This window comes from Brienomyrus brachyistius, chromosome 9 (assembly GCF_023856365.1).
Source record: "Brienomyrus brachyistius isolate T26 chromosome 9, BBRACH_0.4, whole genome shotgun sequence".
Classification (NCBI taxonomy): Eukaryota; Metazoa; Chordata; class Actinopteri; order Osteoglossiformes; family Mormyridae; genus Brienomyrus; species Brienomyrus brachyistius.
The window spans coordinates 1,138,790-1,161,113 of NC_064541.1; the positions used below are offsets into that span (position 1 = coordinate 1,138,790).

Here is a 22,324-nt window from a genome sequence, read left to right on the forward strand (position 1 = left end):
CCAGGCGGAGACTCGAACGCCGGTCCCAGAGGTGTGAGGCAACAGTGCTAACTACTGCACCACCATGCCGCCTCGGATTACTACATGTACAATATAATAATCTATACCACAAGTGTGTCTGCTGGGGTGTGGCATAAGTAAATGGTGTCCTGTAGTTGTGTTCTGGGCATACAGCAACTCTGGATATAACGGACTTTGGACTGTTTTGCCAGGTGCCTTGAAGTCTGTTATAACTGGAATTTACATTACAAACAAACAAAAATATATTACAAATAAAGGCTGTTCTCTCTCAGGTACCGGATGTTAAGAACTAAACCGTAATTAACCCTTAGCTGAGAGATCTGCCAGAAAACAAGTTTTATTAGGCAACTGTCATATACAGTATAATGCCTATAAAAAGTATACAGACCCCTGTTGAAACACCAGGTTCTTGTGGTGCAAAAAATATAAGACCATTTCAAATTTAATGTGACCTATAACTTGTACAATTCAACTGAAAAACAAACAAACCTGTTGGGGGGAAAATATAAGAAATATAAAATATACAATAAGCTGGTTGCATAAGTGTGCACACCCATAAGCCAATATTTTGTTGAAGCATCTTTTGATTTAACTACAGCATTCTGTCTTTTTGGATAAGCGTCTATCAGCATGCCACATCTTCACTTGCCAGTATTTGCCCTCTCTTCCTTGCAAAAGCTCTCCAAATCTGTCAGATTGTGAGGGCATCTCCTGTGCAGTGCCCTCTTCAGGTCAACCCAGAGAATTTCAGTTGGATTTAGGTCTGGGCTCTGGCTGGGCCACTCCAAAGCTTTAATTTTCTTCTGGTAAAGCCATTCTTTTGTTGATTTGGATGTACGCTTGGGGTCATTGTCGTGCTGAAAGATGAAATACCTCTTCACCTTCAGCTTTCTAGCAGACACCTGAAGGTTTTGGGCCAGAATTGACTGGTATTTGGAACTGTTCATAATTACCTCCACCTTAGGGTGACCAGATAATCCATGCCAGGGAGGATACTCTGAGCTAGGACACTAATTGTAAATTACCATTCCAATTAAAAGGACCTGGATTTCACTTCAGCACTGAGTTCTTGCTGTGTGTTGATTGGTCAGTCTCCTATAATCATGCATGTGCCACTAATGTTAATGTGAAACAGCTGGATGAGTCTTTCAGTCAAGGAAACAAACCAGTCAAAGCACAAGAAGAACTGAACTGTTTAGCCGAGCACAGGAGCCTTTCAGTTTGAAAGTAGTTTGTATAAAACCCGAAGTAGCTCAAAGTCTCCTCCCTGACATGGATTTTCCGGTTACCCTACTCCACCATAACTAAAGCCTCTGCTGGTTGGTTGAAACAAACCCTTGGTCTGGATTTGTACTTTCTGGACTTGAACTGCTCACCTCTTTTTAATTGCACACAGACAGGCTGATGGTATTTGACTTGAGTCCAGCGAATGAAGACAACATTAAGGGGATCTTTGTTTTTAAGTTCACAAAGTACCTAATCATCATAAAGGAAACACTGCACGTACTGTATGTCCCATGCACATGTACACACTTGACTGACATCCTTTCTGCAGGAGGGCCTGACGCCTACCCCAGTCACACCTTGACCTTTCTCTGAGTTCAGAGCGCTGGACTGGGTTCTGCACACATCTGCGGATGGCTACCTGGCAGTGACAGAGAGACCCACTAATGCCCTCCCACTCAGCTGACGCCAAGGCCTTGGAGTGCCACACACAGGGCCCAGCACTACACTCACACTCTGTGCAGTTTTTACCCACTTCCCCCCCCCCGATCCCACATGGTGGGTGTCTAGGCTGGAAACAGCCACATGCTGATTCTGTAGAGAATGAAACAATGGATTTTGAGGTAAGAAAGTAAATTTCTAGATTATGTGTGTTTAGTACGTAAACTGTGGCAGATAAAATCATATAACGATTTTTGATTAAATTGTGGTTGCGTTTTTCCCCTGATCATTTCAAACCAAAATGTTAATACAGCTGTGAGTGAATGGTGTGTGAGTGTGCCCTGTGATGGGCTGGCCCCCCATCCTGGGTTGTTCCCTGCCTCGTGCCCATTGATTCCGGGATAGGCTCCGGACCCCCCGCGACCCAATAGGATAAGCGGTTTGGAAAATGGATGGATGGATGTTAATACAGCTAGCTAAACAATAGCTGACAGGGGTAGGTGGGTTGTTAACTTCTTTAAAAAACTGTTACCTCCACCACCTTACGTAAAACTTAGAAGACTTTCTTGAGTTTAATAATTTTACAGAATACCTAGGCAGTGGAAAAGAAAGACTGACAGAGGTGTATTTGCCAGTGTTTTTAAAAAAGCATCTGATAAGGCAAGTCAATCAGATCAGTTGTGAAGGCAGATGGAATCTGGCACAAAAGCCTGAGCTGATACTACAGATCACTGCAGAAGCTAAGAGTGCAGCTGTTCAGCGATCTTGGCTGACTATTTGACTCAAGCAACAGGTTTGACTCGCCACGTGAGGTAAGCATATGACCAGTCAGCCACTGGAAACCAGAACAGACTTGGCTAGCATAAGTGTCAGACAAATTGAAAAACGTTTTATATACTCAGGTTTTCTAATCCACTGTTTTTTAGGACAGAAAGTTTGAATATTAACCGGCAGTAATATGGAACATCAAACAGAAAATGTATTTGAGTTATGGTCAGTCACAGAGAGAGAGAGAATGTTCTGGATTGTCTGTTTATTTCTGAAGCATATTGCATGGAGTGGCCTCTGTTTTTTGCTTCTGTTATCTAATTGTTGCAACCAGCCCCAGCATGTGTTACAACCGATCCTGGTAGTGCGGTAGGTTGTAACAAAGGAGCACCATGTGTTTGACATCAACTCATGAGGTCTATGATATTCTTGCAGAGCTTTGAATTTGTGGCATTTGTACTAAACAAATGTGGCTACGTCATATAAAATTTTGAGAACTCTAGTTCAAAAACTCAGTGAATTACTGAAGCAAAGTTGTTACAGCCATATCCACTAACCTCCTATATTGTAGTTAGTTTAGTTAGAAATATTTATCATTTTTATTTAGGTGTAGTTTTTTTTTAGTTTATTTTCGTATCTTATTTAAGTTTAGGGGTGGCATGGTGGTGCAGTGGCTAGCACTGTTGCTTCACACCTCTGGAGTCAGGATTTGAGTCTCTCTGTGTGAAATTTGCATGTTCTTCCTGTGTTGTTGTGGGGTTTCCGCCAGGTACTCCAGATTCCCTCCATGGTCCAAAAACATGCTAAGGCTAATTGGATTACCCAATTGCCCATAGATGTGAATGGGGTGTGAGTGTGCCCTGCAATGAGTTGGTGTCCCAATCTGGGTTGTTCCCTGCCTTGTGCCCATAGGCTCCAGGCCCCATGACCCTGAATAAGACAAGCAGTTAAAGAAAATGGATAGATGGATTTCAGTTTGTGACAGTATTGTCTAATAGTTTTAGTTTTCATTAACAATAATAATCCTGATTCTGGCATTGCTGGGGAATACTGGACCAACCTTCCCTTGCGCAGGTGAATGAGGGTTTGTAGAAACATGCTAGCACAGTCTACATGTGCTTTGAGAACTTTGAAAAGTCTGTGACCCAAAATATATAAAAGTAGGTCCTACAGGAATATGAGGTATCACCACCAATACCATCCATTCCCTATATGTAGGAAGAGTTTGGTCCACAAACTCTTATTTGTACCACTTTTTGTTCCAATTTAAGCTGGTTTATTTACCAAGATCATTGTAATTTGAAAATGTTATATTTCCTATAACGTTATAGATGATAAATTTACTATTCTGGGGTGAAATGTATGAATGAAAAAGAGAAGACATTTACATTAAATGCCCGTATATCTGCAAGAAGTTGCTTCCACCTAGTGTTTCTTTACAGTAATTGCAGCCCGCTTTAGTAACAAGATACAAAAATAGGCGCAATAAGACTAATTTTAAATGCCTTTAGAACATCGTAAAGGGTCTTGGCTATTCATTATACCATGACGAATTCATTCATGCCACAACTAATTATTAAAAATAATAAGTATATAACTAAAAATGTATCGAAAGCATGTTCTATAATATTTTATGTTGTACAAACGAAAACCCACCGACCGTATATTAATTTTTACATACATTTTTAAGTTACATAACAGGTCGTCTTAATTTAATCGAGCTTAATATTGTTTAGATGCCCTTATATTTTATTTGCAAAACTTATTTGTTAATGACGCTTTAAAACATTTTTACTATGCAAATAGAATATGATAACATAGTTTATCAGATATAGCATAGCACTGCTGTCTGCTATATCTGTTATATTTGATAAATATTATATATATATATATAGTTCCCTTTATTTTCAGAAGTTGTTTTAAAGCCTAGGCCTTAGGCTTTCTCGTATTTTAGTGCATTGTACATACCGAACTCATAAAACCGAGGAACACGGGAAAGGGACGGACATATTGAAACGACTACAATTCCCATAATGCAATCCGTTAAAAAAAAAACCGTCTCGGGAAAAAAAAGTGACGGCGGAGAAAAAGGGAAGCGCGCCGGTGGTCTCGTGATGGTGGGGCGGTCTCGGACGGCGTTGCTGTCTCCCGTCTCGGTTCGCCGTATTTAATGTCCCGCCGTGTAGCAGGAGCCGAGCCGAATCGGGCTAAATACTATTAAAATGGCCGAGGTCGAAGGGGATGAGATTCGTTCTGCGGTGCCGTCGCTGCTTCAACCATCGTCTCGGAATGGCTCCGGTGTCGGTTCGGCAGCTGGTACCGGAGGCCCGGCCGCGACCACGGTGACGTCAGGCCCGCGGCTGGTCCGGATCGTCAAGTCGGATTCCGGCTACGGCTTCAACGTCCGTGGGCAGGTCAGCGAAGGCGGCCAGCTCCGGAGCATCAACGGCGAGCTGTACGCACCGCTGCAGCACGTCAGCGCCGTACTGCCGGGCGGGGCGGCCGACCGGGCCGGCATCTCGAAGGGGGACCGCATCCTGGAGGTGTAAGTCAGCCGACCGGGCCCCGCTACGCATCCTCCCCTCCGCTTGTGTTAGTTAGCTGCTGGCTGCTTAACTAGCGAGTAGTAAGGCTAACACTCAGTCTGTGTTTTCATTTAGATATCGAGTCCCTGCATGTTAACGTGCTAAACGAGTAAGTGAATTAGAAATAAGGCGCGTGGCGGCCAATATCGGCGAAACTTCGCCGTCTTATGGTGCCGGTTTATTGATTTAAGATGTCAGCGCTCCCCGGTTAGTCCTGACAGACCATGGTGGATGATTACCGGATACGATGAGCCTCCGGCGCCCATCAGCCACACTACTATTTGCTGGGCACTATCTTGATCCCTCTGATATTAATAAACCAGGGGGCACTTTGTAACCAGTCGCTTGTAACCAGGTACCAGGTCAGCTGGACCCAGAAACAGTCATGTCGTCAGCACGGCTGGGTGGTTTAAAAAACGACATTGTTTACCTTAAACACCCAGCAAAATAACCAGCGCTGATAATGAGTGGTTAAACCACAACTAGTTGTAGGTATAAACTAACCGGTTAGCTGCAGCGCCTCTTGCTAACCAGCTAACGGGTATGAGGTGTTTGCGATGCTGGACACACGGCGGGAACACAGCCCGGCATAGTTAGGGTTAGTTAACCCTGTAACGACGATCCGGCGACTGGCTTCACACGCGCCGTGTATTGGAGCTCAGCACCAGGTCTGGCTTTTTATAAATGGGTCACTGATAGCGGCTGAAAGCTGCGTCCTACAGGAGAAAGTAAAATAAAATGCCGGATTGTAAAGGTTGCAGGTTGGTCATAACGAGCCGGCGGGCCGAGCCCAGTCGCCGAACCGGGCTACGCTGAGATGAAGGGGCGTCCTGTGTGCGTAGGGGCGCTCGGCCATTGCCCATTCTGGTCACATACGCTGAGCCGGCTGCTGCTCCGCGCACTTAAACACGCTATAATCCAGATCATATCTTCACACACTGCCTATCTTGTTGTTGGTTGATATTTTAATAATAAAAACGAATGTGAATTTTAAACGTTCCAGTGTCACGGAAGAGACCTGTGCGCAGACTTGTATAACTGCAGGATCTAATTATATTGGAAAATGACAGGCTGGATAGCGTAGCCCTGGACCTTGCAGGACAGTGAAGCTAATGATGGAAACAAAGTATGCAAAAGGCATACAAAAGGAGCTTTGCGGTGTGTCCAATCAGCAATGAAGGGATTCTTTCAGAGAAGCACTGATGTGGTGTGTGATGTTGTAGGGCTGGTTCCTAATTGTGGGATGGTGACATGGCACCAGATTAACATCAGTATGCAGATGGGCGACAGCCATGAGACGAGGCCCAGTGGACTGCAGGTTCCCTGGTTTTCAGGCTTCAATAGTGTCATTAACGGTTAGGTCTGATCCTGCTGGTTTTTTCACTCAGTTGGTGACTGCGTTCTGCTGGGACGTTGGCTTCTTGAAGTAGATTTGAAGCTAGTTTGAGGTGTTTTAATACCTCCGTGATACATGTTGGAGTCTGCTGTTAATAATTTAATGTTTATCAAAATGATCAAAATGTCAGGAATTGGTGAAATTCCACAGCGCTTCCTCCAGCAAAAATTCACAATACAAGGCAGCTATTAAGCAGAGCTTTGGCTGCTCTTGGATCATTTCTTGCCTTGTGGGTTTGCACTGACATATATTGTAAAGAGAGTAAGAATGCACACACACAGCTGCAGACCTTGTTGTAGCTGTTCAGTTGTCCTCAGGAAGTGTTTTCTTTATAATAGAAATGTCTGCCTGTGTTTTCATGTTGAGAGCTTTGGACGTGATTCTTTTAAATACTGATCTTGACTTTCAGATGAGACCCTTATTTCTTTATAGAGTTAAGGAATTAGAAGAGTATGAAGAGCTGCAAGCAGTCAATAAAATATTACATTTTCCTTGCATATCTTTATCTCTGTAGTCTTATTTCTTATGATTTGCTGTCACTGTGGGGTATTGGATCCAGGGTCCCAGCAGATCCCAAAATCCATGGATGCTCAAGTCCTGGCGTATTATTTGCATATAACCTATGCACATCCTCCTGTGTACTTTGAATAATCTCTAGATTGCTTATAATACCTAATACAATGTTAATGCGATGTGAATAGTTATTGCTTTGTTTGCAGAAACACGGGATGCTCACAACACAAGTAGCGAACAGGACGTGAGGCGAACAATGCTCAAGCAGCGAGTGCTGGAGGAAAAACTGAGAATCTGTCAGCAGGGCATGCTTACACATCACTGCATTCGCATGGATTTTGGGTAATGCCGGAGAGAGTCTGAGGATCTGTCAGTAGGATATACCTACACATCACAACATTCGCTTGGATTCTGGGTAGTGCTGCAGAGAGACTGAGGATCTGTCAGCAAGGCATACCTACACATCACTTAATTTGCGTGGATTCTGGGTAGTGCTGGAGAGAGACTAAGGCTCTGTCAGCAGGATATGCTTGCACATTACTTTATTTACCTGGATTCTAGGTCATGCCCAGCGCGTGGTAAATTCAAGTTTTGCTTTTTGAAACTTTCTGCAATTTTTATCCTCCAAATATTTTCTATCTGCAGATGCAGAAACCACGGATACAGTGGGCTGACTGTACTTGATTGTTTTCTGATTGTTCTTATGGTGAACTAGGCAGTAGGTGAAACTCTGGGCTTGTGATGTAAGCTGTAGTTTTGGCGGACTGCCATGCCATTGGTGGGTGAAACACTTACTGTTTATCTTATTTAATCCCATGTACTATAAATACGTCTGCCTCATTTGATTATGTATAGTCAAACCAATTGACTGCCGTGTTCAGTGTTGGAAGCCCCCATAACAGCCTCAAGACAGATATACTAAGGTAGATTAAGGTAGTGTTGAAATTGTGCACATTTGAATGGTTAGTCAGGGGATTCGCATCAATCTAACAATGTGTAACTGAAGTGGCATGCTGATGAAAGACAGCAGCACTCTCGTGTGTGTGTGTGTTTGTGTGGGATACCTGATAGTCTGTAGTGCTTGAATGACTAATGTAACCACATGTCTGTTGTTAAAATGTGTCATGATAATAGTGGACTTTAAGTTTTGAAGCCTGTTTTTAAAATACTCAATAGGGAAAAAAAGATGTCTGATTACTTTTCTGCTGAGGGTACCCAGTCAGTAACTCACTGGTTAAAGCCCTTTTCCGTCAGGTCTGCCAGTACAGGGTGTGGGCCCCAGTCTTACTTCTCCCATGACTTGTGTCTGCATTTAATGATTCACATGATGCTGGAAGTTGTGCAGGAGGGCCAGCATCCAAAACCTGCAAGCCCTTGACACAGCTTTGGGGAGAAAGGAGAGTCTGTCTCTGCCTCCATTCACCCAGGCAGTGTTCTTCTATTGAGCTACATGAGGGACATGCCGCAAAGTTGTTTTTCTGTTGTCATCTCCTGTGTGATAGTCGGTGCTCTGGCTCAGTTTCGTACCCACAGCCATCAGAACTTGAATGCTGCCTTCACCCTTGGGGTGTGTTTCCCAAAAGGTCCTGTTAGCAACTTGCATGGCTTGACCCATTCAGCTGCATAGCTCCAATTATGTAAGTTACTAACTTTGTTACCAACTATGCTTTTGGGAATCGTACCCCAGACTGTTTTGTCATTGTGTTCTCTGATTTGTTCAACTGCAGTGTTTTGTCGTGCCATTGACTCACAGAAGAATGTGTCTCCCTCTGATATTAATGAGCTATGCTCTTGAGAACAGAGGTTTCCAGCAAATATTGTAAAACTGCACCCAGGAGTTGTCGTCTTGAAAGTGTCATTCTTGAGTTGAAAGTGTTGTAGCTTGTTGTATAATGTGTGAATTAGAAATCCACCACTATTTAACTGTGCTACTCCAACAAGAGTGTGTGTGTGTGTGTGTGTGTGTGTGTGTGTGTGTGTGTGTGTGTGTGTGTGTGTGTGTGTGTATATATATATATATATATCTCCCCCCAATAGGGAAGCATGAGGGTGCCTTTTGTCCCAGTTTTTCCTGCCCACAGAAGAGCAGCATTCCTGGTGTGGCAGTATCCCTTTTCAGGGATACAGTTGATACCTCCAGTTGTAGACAGGCTACCCAGATCATCAGCGCCAAGGGCCGTGGCATCAGTGCCTCCCTACTCACTTTTGTACAGACACACACACTCTGAACATCATGCTAAGAGACCCGCGGGAACGCTGACCAGTGAACAGTGTAGCACTGTAGGTCGATGTGTCATTTAGACCTGGCGGTATTTGGCTGTGTTTGTCATCATGCTTGGATTCTACTGTCTGTCATGAAATTTGGACTTTGCTGTTACAGCAGTCTGAGATTGAGTGCAGCGTGAGTGGAAGTGATGGAGGCTCTGTTCCGGGTTTAAAGTTAGGCACCGAGATTCAGGAACACGGAGGCTTAAGTCAATGCCGCCTCTGTGCACCTGCACTGGAGCTTTTTGGCTCAAAGAACATGCAGCGCTCTGCGCATTTGCCTTTCATGAGAGCAGCGCTGTGTAAACCATTAACCAGACCAGTGCCGTGTTATGTCAAAGTGAAGACATTTTGCCCTCTGCTTTGCAAGCATAACATCCAAGGAGAGTAGTTGGCTTGTATCTGCTTATTGTGCAGTAGTGTGTTCGTTTACCTGCTTAAAGTTTCTGATTAAACTGACCTGCAGCTGAAAGACATACAGGTTATGTAGCAGGCTATTCAATGGCATTCACTGTTTATGCTGCTCTGTTTATAATGATGAAATCTGAAGATTCCCATTAGTGGCATGAATGTTGCCTGTCTACTTCCATGAAATATTAGTAGTTGCGTATTTGTAGAAACAGTCGGGACTTTCCTTTGGCAATCCTGCCCCAGGGCCTTAATAAAAGTGTTCTATCAGGGTCCCACCTGGGATTTAATCTCACTGCTGATGTCGGGCTGTATTGCTTTGGACTGAAAGGGCCAGCCTGACTTGCATTCTCCTGCCCCCCCACTAATTTCTCACATACCCGACAAGCGCCCCGGGTGTGGAAACACTCGACCTAAGCGTCTTCCTTTCTGATCCGCCTCCATCTTCCGCTCTGTTGGTCACACAGATGTACTGCGGTCATCACTGTGTTAAGCTTCCCCCTCCCAGATCATCTGCTCCATGCTCTTTGGGTGCAGCAATTACAAAATGAGGGAATGACGAGTTAAATGTCAGCCCCCTTCATTGTGCTGCCTGTCCGCTGTATGGGCGGACCCCCCCCATCCCACAGCACGCGCTCCCTGAGGAGGAGCTGCTGGCTGCTCCACCAGGCATGCTGAATGAAGAGGAGCAGATGTGCATTGCCGGCACGTCGGTTAAATACCGTTTGCAGATCTGAGCCCCAGTACATAAGGCTACCTTTGGGATGCTAAGTCTAAAGAAGGTTCTAGATTTTGATTTTTTTTTTTTTTCCCCTTTGATTAATTGCCTCCTCCTAAAATGTCCTTCTGACATTTCAGCATTTAAGCATGTTATATATTGCAGTCGTAACTCGCTTCTAGCCTTTTCTCTTCACTTAGAGATTCTGCAGCATTAGGCGTTCATACTGAAAACCCCCCCACTGTCTCCTGCTAGGAATGGAGTGAACGTGGAGGGGGCCACGCACAAGCAGGTGGTGGACCTGATCCGGGCTGGTGAGCGCGAGCTGGTGCTGACGGTGCTGTCCGTCCCACAGCCTGAGGCTGATAGCCTGGACCCAGGGGACGATGGTAGTGCTCAGTCCTGCTACGATTACAGTGACAAGCAGGCCGTGCCCATCTCGGTTCCCACGTACAAGCACGTGGAGCAGAACACAGAGAAGTTCGTGGTAAGTGTGTGCCCATAGCCGCCAACTGCAGTAACTAAGGTTCCGATGCTGCCAGACAGCCACTGCGGGAAGGCATTTCATTTCTGTAATTGCAGTTGCGCAGCCCTTTATTCGCCTTCTGAAGTAGCCTCTGTGTAAGGCAGCAGTGAGCTGCCCTCGCTTCCATCATTAAGCGACCCCCCCCCGCCCCTCCCTCCGATCCACCATGCAGGTGTACAATGTGTACATGGCGGGCAGGCAGCTGTGCTCCAAGCGCTACCGCGAGTTCGCCATCCTGCATCAGAACCTGAAGAGGGAGTTCGCCAACTTCACCTTTCCCAAGCTCCCGGGCAAGTGGCCTTTCTCCCTGTCCGAGCAGCAGCTGGACGCCCGGCGCCGTGGCTTGGAGGAGTACCTGGAGAAAGGTGGGTGTGGAGGACCTGCGGGAAGCGTGACACGCACAGGTGCAGCCAAGTAAGAATTTTGGTCGATATTAGGCAAAAATATGTTGGTTATTACCGACAACCGGCTAACCCATGAGCGGCACACCTTTGTAGTGAAGCTGATGTTACACTGGTGCTGAAGCGTTTTTCCTAGGGGCGGAGCCAATTCCATCACCGGCACAAAGGGATCGATCACACAAGCCAGATTTAGTTGTATGTCAGTCCGGATGCCGACTAGAGTCGCTACTTCGTGACCATTGCACTACGTCATATAAAGCGGGCAGTAAGACGACAGTTATTGCCATTCTTTTAATAGGTATGTCTTTAGCTCTAGTTCTTCTGACTTTGAATACTGACTAAACACTAAGTATCAGGTAGCAGTATCAGCCAAGACTGACGCATACGGCCGACGTCGATATGCTAGCCGACATATCGTGCATCTTCAACGGCCCTCAGGTGAAGGCGCTTGTTGCCAAGGAGAAACGGCAGCAGCAAACAGCCGGTCAAACACAGAAGTATTGCAAATCGAGGTTGTGCATTTCACCTTTCAGCGTTCTCCCTCTCTCTCTCTCGCTTCCCCTGCAGTGTGCTCTGTTCGGGTGATAGGGGAGAGTGACATCATGCAGGAGTTCTTGTCCGAATCCGACGAAGTGAGTCCACCTCCACTGGCCCAGTAGCATCTCCACCATCCCTAAAGTTTGACCGTGCCGTTTGTTGCCAGCTGCTCGTCACCCCGCTTTCTTTCTCTGGCAGAACTATAATGGTGTATCGGATGTGGAGCTCCGCATAGCCCTGCCAGACAAGACCACGGTCACAGTGCGTGTACGCAAGAACTCCACCACGGACCAGGTGTACCAGGTACTCCACGACTCAGCGAGCTCTCGCTGTCGATATCGGGCATCGTGCACGGCCTTCCGGAGCGTGGCACTCCGCCCCGGCCAGAGGGGAGAGCCTCTGTGAGACTTCAGCCAGTTTAGTCTCCATAGAGGTTGTAAATCCTGGTTTTTAATCAGGTGAACTTTGCTTATGGGTGTGGAGAACGAGGAGTTTCGTTTTCCTTTTCAGGAGACATGGAAAGTTTAGGTTCAGAAAGTAAAAATCCTGATTAAGATTTTGCTCCAACGAACCAGTTGAGTACTCTGGGACTGAGACTTTTTATATTGAACTGGTTGGTTGAAACAAAATCTTGGTTTTGGGTTTTTCCTTTCTGAACCCAAACTTTCCACTTCTGCTTTTCAGCATTTCCGTGCAATGGTATGTCTCTGTGGTGTCTTCTCCAGGCTGTGGTGATGAAGGTTGGGATGGACAGCACCACCGCCAGCTACTTTGCCCTGTTTGAAGTCATTAACCACTCCTTTGGTATGGCCGCCTTACTGTGCTATTACCCTTTATCCTGCAAAGAGGCAGCTCTGAACAGGGTGTCCCCCCCCCCCCCCCCCCCCCGCTAGGCTGGCTGAGTCCAGCTGTGTCCAGTGAGCCACACCAAGGCTTCCTTACACAGGCCTCTGCCCTGTTTACTGCATTGAAGTGCGCTCGCTGTGTCTTCTCCGGCACTTCTCAGCTTCTTGGTTCTGTTTTTGGACTCAAGTCACTTTTAAACCAGCTAAGCGGAAACTTTGAATCAAGCAAGAAGGAAGAAAGAGCATGAAAGGCACAACAAACCCAGAAGTATTAAGCTGCTTTTGTCACTTCTGTTCGGGTTCTGAATGGCTGCTTATGGAGGCTGCCGCTCGATCTGGCTCTGATTTGATTAACCAATCAGCTCAGTGTGCCTTCCTGTATGCCGTCTCGTTTCATGGGGTAGTGTTTGCTCCAGGTGCAGGTAGACCTTAGGAAAAAGGACCATATATGAGGAGAATGAAGTAGAAACTGTTTTTATAAACACCTGACTGACTTGTGCAGGCTTGTTTCTTATTTTCTGAATATCAATATAGTGGTGGTGTAACGGAACATATAAATCACGGTTTGGTTCGAACAAAGTATGACTGTCTTTTATAAGTCTCCGTCAATATTGCTGCAACCTACTAATAAAAATCTAAAATTTACTAAAAAGTAAATCAAAATAAATATTCTGTGAACTAAAAATAATTATCCATTAAGGTGCACATTTAGAAAATTAACCTGATCTGTACTGTATTCACATTAGCAACTTTCAGCTTCAACAGAAATAGTGTCAAAAAATACAAAGCATAACATAAATGTTCATGATGGTGCAGCATTTAACAAACACCTGTGCTGTACTTTTTCACATTAACACCTTCCAGCTTCACATTAGGACGTATGTGCGCATGCGTAATGGTGCGGCCTCATCCGCCCCTTTCCGAATGTTACATATGAATATGTGTACCGTTACGCTTTCTGCTATAGAGACTAATGGCCTGCCTCAGTATGACAGTTATCACAGTTCTACAGTAATCCTTGTTCACTCTTCGTGGGGAATTGTGTCTAAATTTCAGTCCTGCAGAGTGAAGAGCCACATGCAGTGGGGCTGATCATTATAGATTCTGTGCTGCTTTGCTAGTAAAAGTTGTAAAACCTGATTAAATTTCATTTACCACAGCAGAGCTTTAAGTATAGCATTGACTGCTTCACCCTGTTTAATTTAAAATAGGTCTCAGTCAGGCAGGGATTTGTTAAGGGGCCTCTTATGAGAGGAGGACAGCCTTTAGCAGACTGTATAAATCTCCGTGTAAGATCTGAAAGCTTACCATCTTTTGGGCTGTGAGCAAACTGTGCTTCCAGTTTCAGTCGAATTTAAAGATGTCAAGTGGATCTCCTTGGTTTCCTGTAATGGGCAAGGATCCAAAAATGTGTGCTGCTGATGAAATGTATTTAAGGGGAGTGGGAAGGAACAATGCCCAAAATGGTACTGGGGTACGTGGGATGGCTGTAAAGGCCTGAGAAAATACTGCAGATTGTCAGGACAGGCAGAAATGTGACCCTACATTTTTAATTTAGGAAACATGGCTGTCCATGAATCTCCAAGCTGTTCCTCAAAATCTCTGAGCGAAGGTGCACTGTCTAAACGCTCGGCCACTGTTTCTCCTCCTCCCCCAGCACGCAAGCTGGCCCCCAACGAATTCCCCCATAAGCTCTATGTGCAGAACTACACCTCGGCTGTGCCTGGAACCTGCCTCACCTTGCGGAAGTGGCTTTTCACCACTGAGGAAGAGATCCTGCTCAATGACAACGAGTTGGCCATCAACTACTGCTTCCACCAGGTCGCTCTGCCTTTGCCCCCAGTACAGCGTTGAGTCTTTCAGGGTGGGGTGGAGGGTCGGTCGCCCTTTGTCCTCACCCTCGAGTCTAATTGTGCAGCTCTGCTCCCCATGTGTCCGTATTCTCAGGCTCTTGATGATGTGAAGAAGGGATTCATCAAGGCGGATGAGAAATCGTATCAGCTGCAGAAGTTGGCTGAGCAACGTAAGATGGCAATGGTGAGCAGAACCCCCCCATTCCTCTGTGGTCCATGCACAGGGTTAGGCCTATGATATAAATTTCTGTGTGCATGCAGGCCAGATTTCATTTTGGGTCTACTGGACTTTTTGTGCATCTGCCCCCTCCACCCCCCCGGTGTTCCAGTACCTGAGCATGCTGCGTTCATGCGAAGGCTACAATGAGATCGTCTTTCCCCACTGTGCGTGTGACTCCCGGCGCAAGGGCCACGTGCTCACGGCCATCAGCATCCGCCACTTTAAGCTGCACGCCTGCACCGAGGAGGGCGCACTGGAGGTGGGCATGTACCAGGCATTTGATGATTGGGGGGGGGGGACCACAGGGATGGTGGTTGTTTGAGCCGTATCGGCCTCGCCGCAGAATCAGGTGATCGCCTTTGAATGGAGCGAGATGCAGCGCTGGGACACGGATGAGGAGGGCATGGCCTTCTGCTTTGAGTACGCCCGTGGAGAGAAGAAGCCGCGCTGGGTCAAGATCTTCACCCCATACGTGAGTCCTGCTGGGGACTGGGGCAGGGTGGGCGAGGCCACCACTCTGGTGGGTGTAGCTAGGAGTCGTGTATTGACCACACCTCCTGTCCTTTCATTCTCTTGTTTCTCGCGTCTACCTTGGGGGTCCTCCGCAGTTCAACTACATGCACGAATGTTTCGAGCGGGTCTTCTGTGAGCTCAAGTGGAGGAAAGAGGTGAGTTCACATGCCAGAGAATTTGCCAACTGAGGGATCTCTGTTGGGGGGGCAAGCGCACTTCAAATTTCGACTTTTTGCTGCAGGTTGAAGAAGAGGCCACTGACAAGGACAACAAAAACTGCAGTAAAGATGGTATGTGTAGTAAGGTAAGGCCTTGTCAGCCTCTGACGGGCATCCCCCTCCCCCGCTGCACTCGCGTGTCACCCTTTGGTGCTTTTCCACAAGCTGTACCCCAGCCGTACCTGTGCTTACATGGCCCTGCTTATTAGCAATGCCGAAAACATGACCATTCCAAGCTGGTTACGTCGCCACCATCTGATTGATCGACATGCAGGACAGAACTCGATTTGTTCTTTATCAGTAGTATTGCATGTTGTGACGTATTGATGCATTCTGGGTAACTTACAAACTCCTAATTAAAGTACTGTTGAAATGATGAACAGAATGTATCCATAATCAAATTTAGTCGCTGATTCCGCAAGCGTTTCATGCTAACATAACATGGTGATTCTCACAGACTTGCTGGCGGAAAGCTGGATCTGCACTGTAGCCAGCCTCTCTTTGCAGAACGGCTTGGTTACTCTATGCCTGTGGAAAAGCAACGAGGGTGGCTCTCCGCAACTCGTGGGGCTGCTTTGTTATTCCTGTCACGTCACGGCAGCGTTGTGTGTTTGTGGAGACCATCCAGCTCGTCTGCCTGTCCTCTTTGGCTGCTCTCCGCGTCTCCCGCGAGCAGGAAAGATGTCCCGGTAAAAGTGTCCGCTTATCAGCACCGTGGCGCAGGGTAGCACGATTTTCCCGTGGCCGCTGGGGACAAGCGGGAAGGGGGGTGAGTGGGAAGTAGGGGAAGAGCAAGGCTGCAGGGGGGAAAGTGGGGCAGCTGGGCAGCCAGCGTGAAGGATGGGGGGAGGGGAGCCAGCGAGGTGGCTCTGCTTCTGTGCGGTGGGCCTGCCGTCCATCCCTGCAGGTTCCCAGCATACATCTGCTTTATCTATGTGCCTGCTGATGTGTTGGGAGGTTGCCCTTGTGTGGTCTGAGCACAGTTAGTAGTCAATCCTGAAATAGATCAGACCACCTCAGTTTTACCCCCTCCCTCTTGCCATTGCAGTGTCCTGAGCCTCATCTCTGTTTCAGAATATCTTCCAGCTGTTGAGGCACAGAAGGGATGGCGGCACCTAGGGGGTGAGATTGTCACCACCTAACCATCACCTACCCCCCCCCCCCCTGCACCCCCCGCCCCTCCCCCTCCACACACATGCTGGACATCACAGCCAGAACCTAAACACGACAGACAAGACGCACCACAGGAGACGCCGAAGACACGCTCATACGGACGACAACGACAAAAAGTCAAGCGACAGCCGCACGCACACCCACACGCTCACACTGACACTCGGACCTGAACTCGGAGCTCGTTTGGTGGAGCTGGACGTCGTCTATGGTTTAAATATATAGTGAATTAATGTCCATACTTCGCATCGCATCATGGGGTAGGACTTTGAGAGGCATGGAGTGCAGCCACCGCTGGGGGATTCCACATGAAGCCGTTGGGTGAGGAGTCCTGGAACCGCCGCAGGATTAGTCAGCGATAATGGCCCGCCCCCCAAAACCAGTCACCTGACACGCGATGAGCCCGCACCGGCCTTCGAGTCACAAGGAGAAGTGAAACACTGGAAATGCTCGCTGCTGGAGCAGAACATTTGGGGGGAGGGTGCAGATTTCACATGCTGGATAAGAGGAAGGACTCGCTCAATAAAATAAAAAAGATGATGGAATGAAATGGGAGGAGGGGGGCGAGTGATCATAGTTATAACTGCAGGAAAACTGACTAATGTTCATTTTCTCCAGCTAACTCAAGACAAGTCCTAAAGGGGGAGAGGTACATCTGCTTTCCTCTCACAGTCTCTCAGAAGATGCTTCACGTGTTTGTAGGTTTAGCAAAAATGTAAATTAAACGTGGGACTGAGGGGAGAGCAGCGGGGGGAGTGAAACGTTACCGTCTTCATTGCTGAGCTGCGTCCCGGTTTGTCCACTCGGAAGCTGAGCTCTGCGCGTGTCTGTGCACTCTCCACATGCGTCTGCGCACTCTCCACATGCGTCTGCGCACTCTCCACCTGCGTCTGCGCACTCTTCACGTGCATCTGCGCACTCTCCACGTGCGTCTGCGCACTCCACGCGCAGGTAAGGGTAGTTTTTAAGCCACCGATGGCAAGTTTTCAGCGGCTCTGACATGCGCTTGGGAGGCTTCATTCACTAAACCTGTTTCTGCTTTAACATCATTTGTACTCAAAAGCATTTAGTCAATTTTCCTGCCAAGGGACGCACTGTGCCCGCCTGGGAGGTCGTCTTCGCTGCGATTTAATATAGCGTGCCACTTGCTGTCTTCATAAACATGGTCGACGTAAAGTTCTAGTGCTTCTGAGACACTTGGCTGTGGTCAGTAGATGAGTCAGAGCTGCTTTCGTTACTAATGTGCAGTTTGAGGATCAGCATATAATGTCTGTCTTCTGGATGGAGTGTTCCGTTTTTGTGAATGAGGTGTAATACCTCTGGTGGGCAGCAGAGGGCTGTACAGAATGGGCTTTGCGCTTATACCGCTCAGCCTGACTGTTTTGCAGCAGCAGTGTGGGTGCTTGGCACGCATGTAGGCATTTGTAGCCTCCTCTGATAGTGTGCCTGTGATGGCCACACAGGACGGATGTTCGGTTAGGCAGTCAAACGGTGGGGCGTGGCAGGCAGTCCTGGACTCGTACTGAAAGGCCCCTGTTCTCTCTCTCTCTCTCTCATTCTCTCTCAGGATGCTTTGTCAAGGCCGCTTCCAGCTCCATTGTATGAACCGTTGTACTAGAACTCTGTACATAAGCAGGACTTTGGTAGTGCATCATTTGAAGGCTTTTTTTTTTTCTTTTTTCAAAGACACCCAACACATGAGGCTGCTTGCCTCATAATGGGTCACACCTTTGTGGGCCCCACTCCCCGTCACAAGGTGCGTTGGTGCTGCATTCTGTGCAGTGCATGTGGCTTCAAGAAGGTCCCGCTGGCTGTGTCTATACCTGTGTGCTTGAATAATCCCAGTTAATCATTTTAAGTAGTTTTCAGACAGTAAGCTACCCTGACATAACTTTACACCCCACCCCCCTTCAAAGGTGCTTAGCACTCCTGCATTTCCTACTTGCCTGCGCGCTCTCTCTCTCTCTCTCGTTCGCTCTCTCTCAAGGCATCCATGTAGAAAACAGCCGCTCATTGTATAACCCCTCACGAGGTTTGTCGTCATGGCAACGGGAAGTGGCCATACACGTCCAGTGTTAAGTGTTTGCTGGCTCCTCAGTTCTCTGCAAGTGTCTGACCACAGCTGCACATGTACAGGACGTTCTCAGAGACGGCCAGCGATTCTCAGTATTAGGTCGGCACCGCCTCCTGAAATAGTGATCCAGATGCTTAATACTGTCGTTCATCAAATCCTTCCCTTTCAACCAGTCCGTTGTGTAGACTGAGCATCTTTGGGAAATATGTAGGTTTATGTCAGTGTTGGTCCTTAACCACCATTGAGAATTCAGTGCTGTTCTGTGAATGTTGTCTTGTTAGCTGAATGGGCCTCCCCACGGAGAGGGCTTCCTGCGACGGCGAGCGTGCAGAGGCCTCAGTGTGTTCATGTACCTGTGAGTGCGTCTGTGTTCAGTGTGATGCTGGGATCACAGGCACGTCGCTGGCCCTCCTCCCGCCCGCCTGTCCCGTGCCCTTGCTCTCCCACTCTGAACGCCAAGTCTTTTAATTTATTTCCGTCACATAAAAAGAAAATGGAAAATCCTTATTGTACAGTATTTTCACCAGGTGGTTTTTGGGGAAATCTTTTAAAACGAGAACTAAAATGATGCAAAAATGCGTTAAACAAAGGAAAATAATTTTTAAAAAATTGCTTTAACTGTAGAGTAAAATCGAGAACTAAAACAGGGGGAAGTAAGTGAAAGGCTAACATGGTTTAAAAAGCTGAAAAAGTTTGGTAAAGTCACTTAGTGTAATAAATTGTAACATATTCTTTTAAATAAATTGATTTATTGATGCAAAGCAACTGTCTGGCTCAGTATGTTTCAATGTGATTAAACCTTACTTTGTCTCTCAAGTATTGCTGAGATAGTGTCGACTTAAAATTATGATCTTATATTCTTATTGAGGGGTGGCACAGTGGTTAGCACTCTTGTGTCTCACCTCTGGGACCAGGGTTTGAGTCTCCACCATGGCTTCACGTGTGTGGAGTTTGCATGTTTTCCCTGTTTCATCATGGGGTTTCCTCAGAGTCTAAAAACATGCTAAGGTTAATTAGAGTTACCAAATTGCCCATAGCTGTGAATGTGTGAGTGAGCACATCCCACAGATGGGGATATTTGGAGGCCAAGTCAACACCTTGAACTCGTGTTCATGTTCCTCAAACGATTCCTGAAATTTTTTTGCAGTGTGGCAGGGTACATTATTCTACTGAAAGAGGTCACTGCCATCAGGGAATACAGACAATGTTTAGGTAGGTGGTACATGTCAAAGTAACATCCACATGAATGCCAGTGCCCAAGGTTTCCCAGCAGAACATTGCCCAGAACATTGCAGTTCCGCTGCCGACTTGCCTTCTTCCCATTGTGCATCCTGGTGCCATCTCTTCCTTAGGCAAATGACACACACGCACCTGGCTGTCCACATGATGTAACAGAAGACGTGACTCATCAGAGCAGGCCACCTTCTTCCAATGCTCCATGGTCTAGTTGTGACACTCATTTGCCCATTGTAGGTGTTTTCAGAGGTGGACAGGGGTCAGCATGGACACTGACCGGTCTGCGGCTACGCAGCCCCCTATACCGCAAGCTGTGTGTTCTGTCACCTTTCTGTCATAGCCAGTATTAACTTTGTTAGTAATTTGTGCTATAGTAGCTCTCCTGTGGGGTCGGACCAGATGGGCTAGCCTTCGTTCCCCATGTGCTTCCATAAGCCTTCGTTACCCATGGGCCTTTTGGTAGGTACTGATCACTGCATACCAACAACACAACACAAGACCTGCTGTCTTGGAGATGCTTCTGACTCAGTCATCTAACCATCACAATTTGGCCCTTGTCAGTCACTCAGATCCTTGCGTTTACCTATTTTTCCTGCTTCCAACACATTAACTTCAAGAAGTGACTGTTCACTTGCCGAATATCTAATGGCACCAATGACAAGGTGGCATTGTAATGAGATAATTATTCACCTCACCTGTCAGTGGTGAATGATGTGGCTGATCAGTGAATAATGCTGTAGGCTTTGCAAATTCATTCCCTTCTTGTTGGAGGAAATTTGACTTTCCAGAATGTCAGTATTTACCCGGATAACATGAAAGCAAAATTGGATGAATGCCTAATTTGAAACAAGCTATTATTTTGACTTTTTAGTAGATTTAGGGTTTGTATAATGTAATTTTCTGGGAGCTCATTATCTAAACTAATTCTTGAAAACTGTAACTAATAGTCACAATTTTTCTTGTCTCCTATATTTTCAAGTAAATTTTTTTTTTTGGACAATTTTTTTTTCTCTTGAATTAGATCAGTTGACAAGCATTTTGAAATTCTGAAAGTTGCATGTTCTCATGCACTTGCAGGAGTTACACCACTTAATGTATCTCATGCAGTCCCTGTTGCCTGTCACTCTCCTGTTTGCTATTGTCCTGTTATACAACCATCCATCCAGGCACTTATCCAGTGCAGGCTTGCGGTTAGCCTGAGGAAACGCAGGAGCCGCCCTGTACGCCGTAGCGCTCCATCATTATAACCAACCCTGGGTAATCGTATAATAAAACTGAGTTCAATAAACAAAGTGCACTGGCCTAACATCTCATCGAGCACATCGTGGAGATGCAGCCCCAGGGAGGGCAGGGAAGGTTATCAATCAGCATCTAAACTGGCCTCATTCCGGCACATTGATCCTCGCGGTCATTTTTCCAGGGCCCGGCGTTAAATGGTATTGATCACTGTATGCCTGCTCTCTTGCTGAACGAACGGATGAGTTTTTCCCTCTAACTGTGGAAAGAAGAATGGCCCTTGAGGGTGAGAATTGTATGGGATGGATTGGTTTTTAATGATATGGAAGCAGGTCCAGAACCTGAGCGTGGATTCCTCTGTAATTCGAATAATGAATTCTGATGCATTAATTACTCTTCCTGCCTTAATGGCAAAGCGCTTCTCCTATGAGGGTTTGAAACGCTGGTGAACCAGCGCGTCCTAGAGACAGAATGCGTCGTCCTAGCGGCCAGCCTTCCAGCGTTTTCCTGCATACGGCGCTGCTCTCCGCAGTGACATCAAATCCTGCTTCCTCTCCTGGCTAGAGGCCCTGCATAAACGCCGCCCCCCCATTTCCCCCCACCCCCATGCCCGTATCTCCACAGCTGTCGTTCTGAAATGTTTCCGCTCGGGCAGCTTTTAATTTCCACATCTTAGGCCCAAACCACGGCAGCAAGCGTGCTAAGCATGGCCAGTGATTTGGGCTTTCATTTCTTACGCTCTGAGCCCTTCCGCACCTTCACAGACACCTTAAATCTGTGTGCGGTCGTGGCTCCAGCTCGCCAATATGTATAATTGAAAAGGAATGGGATTTTTATGTAGGAGGTACAGATACAGCGACATGAAATGCCCGTACTGGCCTGACCGCCGGGATTTAGCTTGATACAGACATCTGCCTTCTGCACTGAGTGTTGACTGAGATACATGGCACATTATGAAATAGTCTGTCTTTGCAAAAATGGAAAGAGCATCATAATTTTCTATGACTAAAACGCAGGCTGTCACCCTGACCCCCTCTCATAAAAGTGAGTTATTGTTGCAGGCAGTTCTGACTAACGCATATTTGGTATAATAGGCTGAACGTGCAATGGCTAGTATAGAGACAAATATGCAGATTTATTCTTTATTGCCGACCGG

General features: G+C 46.8%; 1 protein-coding gene across 6 annotated transcripts; it reads left to right on the plus strand.

Moving 5' to 3' along the window:
• Nucleotides 1–1,833: 1,833 nt before the first annotated feature.
• On the plus strand, nt 1,834–16,632 carry snx27b (sorting nexin 27b). Of its 6 annotated transcripts, none has more exons than XM_049024788.1 (13): nt 4,509–4,999; nt 10,595–10,826; nt 11,038–11,230; nt 11,834–11,898; nt 12,002–12,106; nt 12,529–12,607; nt 14,306–14,469; nt 14,596–14,685; nt 14,831–14,980; nt 15,065–15,193; nt 15,330–15,389; nt 15,476–15,524; nt 16,527–16,632. In XM_049024788.1, the coding sequence occupies exons 1-13, from the start codon at nt 4,677–4,679 to the stop codon at nt 16,592–16,594; spliced, it is 1,707 nt and encodes a 568-aa protein (XP_048880745.1). In that variant the 5' UTR covers nt 4,509–4,676; the 3' UTR covers nt 16,595–16,632. The 6 variants fall into 6 exon arrangements, with proteins under 6 accessions (XP_048880749.1, XP_048880745.1, XP_048880746.1 ...); XM_049024789.1 differs by having other exon boundaries at nt 15,476–15,538; nt 16,527–16,623; XM_049024790.1 differs by having other exon boundaries at nt 15,476–15,538; nt 16,501–16,608.
• The last annotated feature ends 5,692 nt before the right edge of the window (nt 16,633–22,324 follow it).

Excerpts from the sequence above, each read along its gene's own strand:
- snx27b (XM_049024786.1), top strand. The coding sequence starts at position 4,677 with ATGGCCGAGGTCGAAGGGGATGAGATTCGTTCTGCGGTGCCGTCGCTG. Across the intron at positions 11,231-11,833 it reads GGAGGAGTACCTGGAGAAAG|TGTGCTCTGTTCGGGTGATA; the intron begins GTGGGTGTGGAG and ends CTTCCCCTGCAG. Across the intron at positions 14,470-14,595 it reads TCAACTACTGCTTCCACCAG|GCTCTTGATGATGTGAAGAA; the intron begins GTCGCTCTGCCT and ends CCGTATTCTCAG.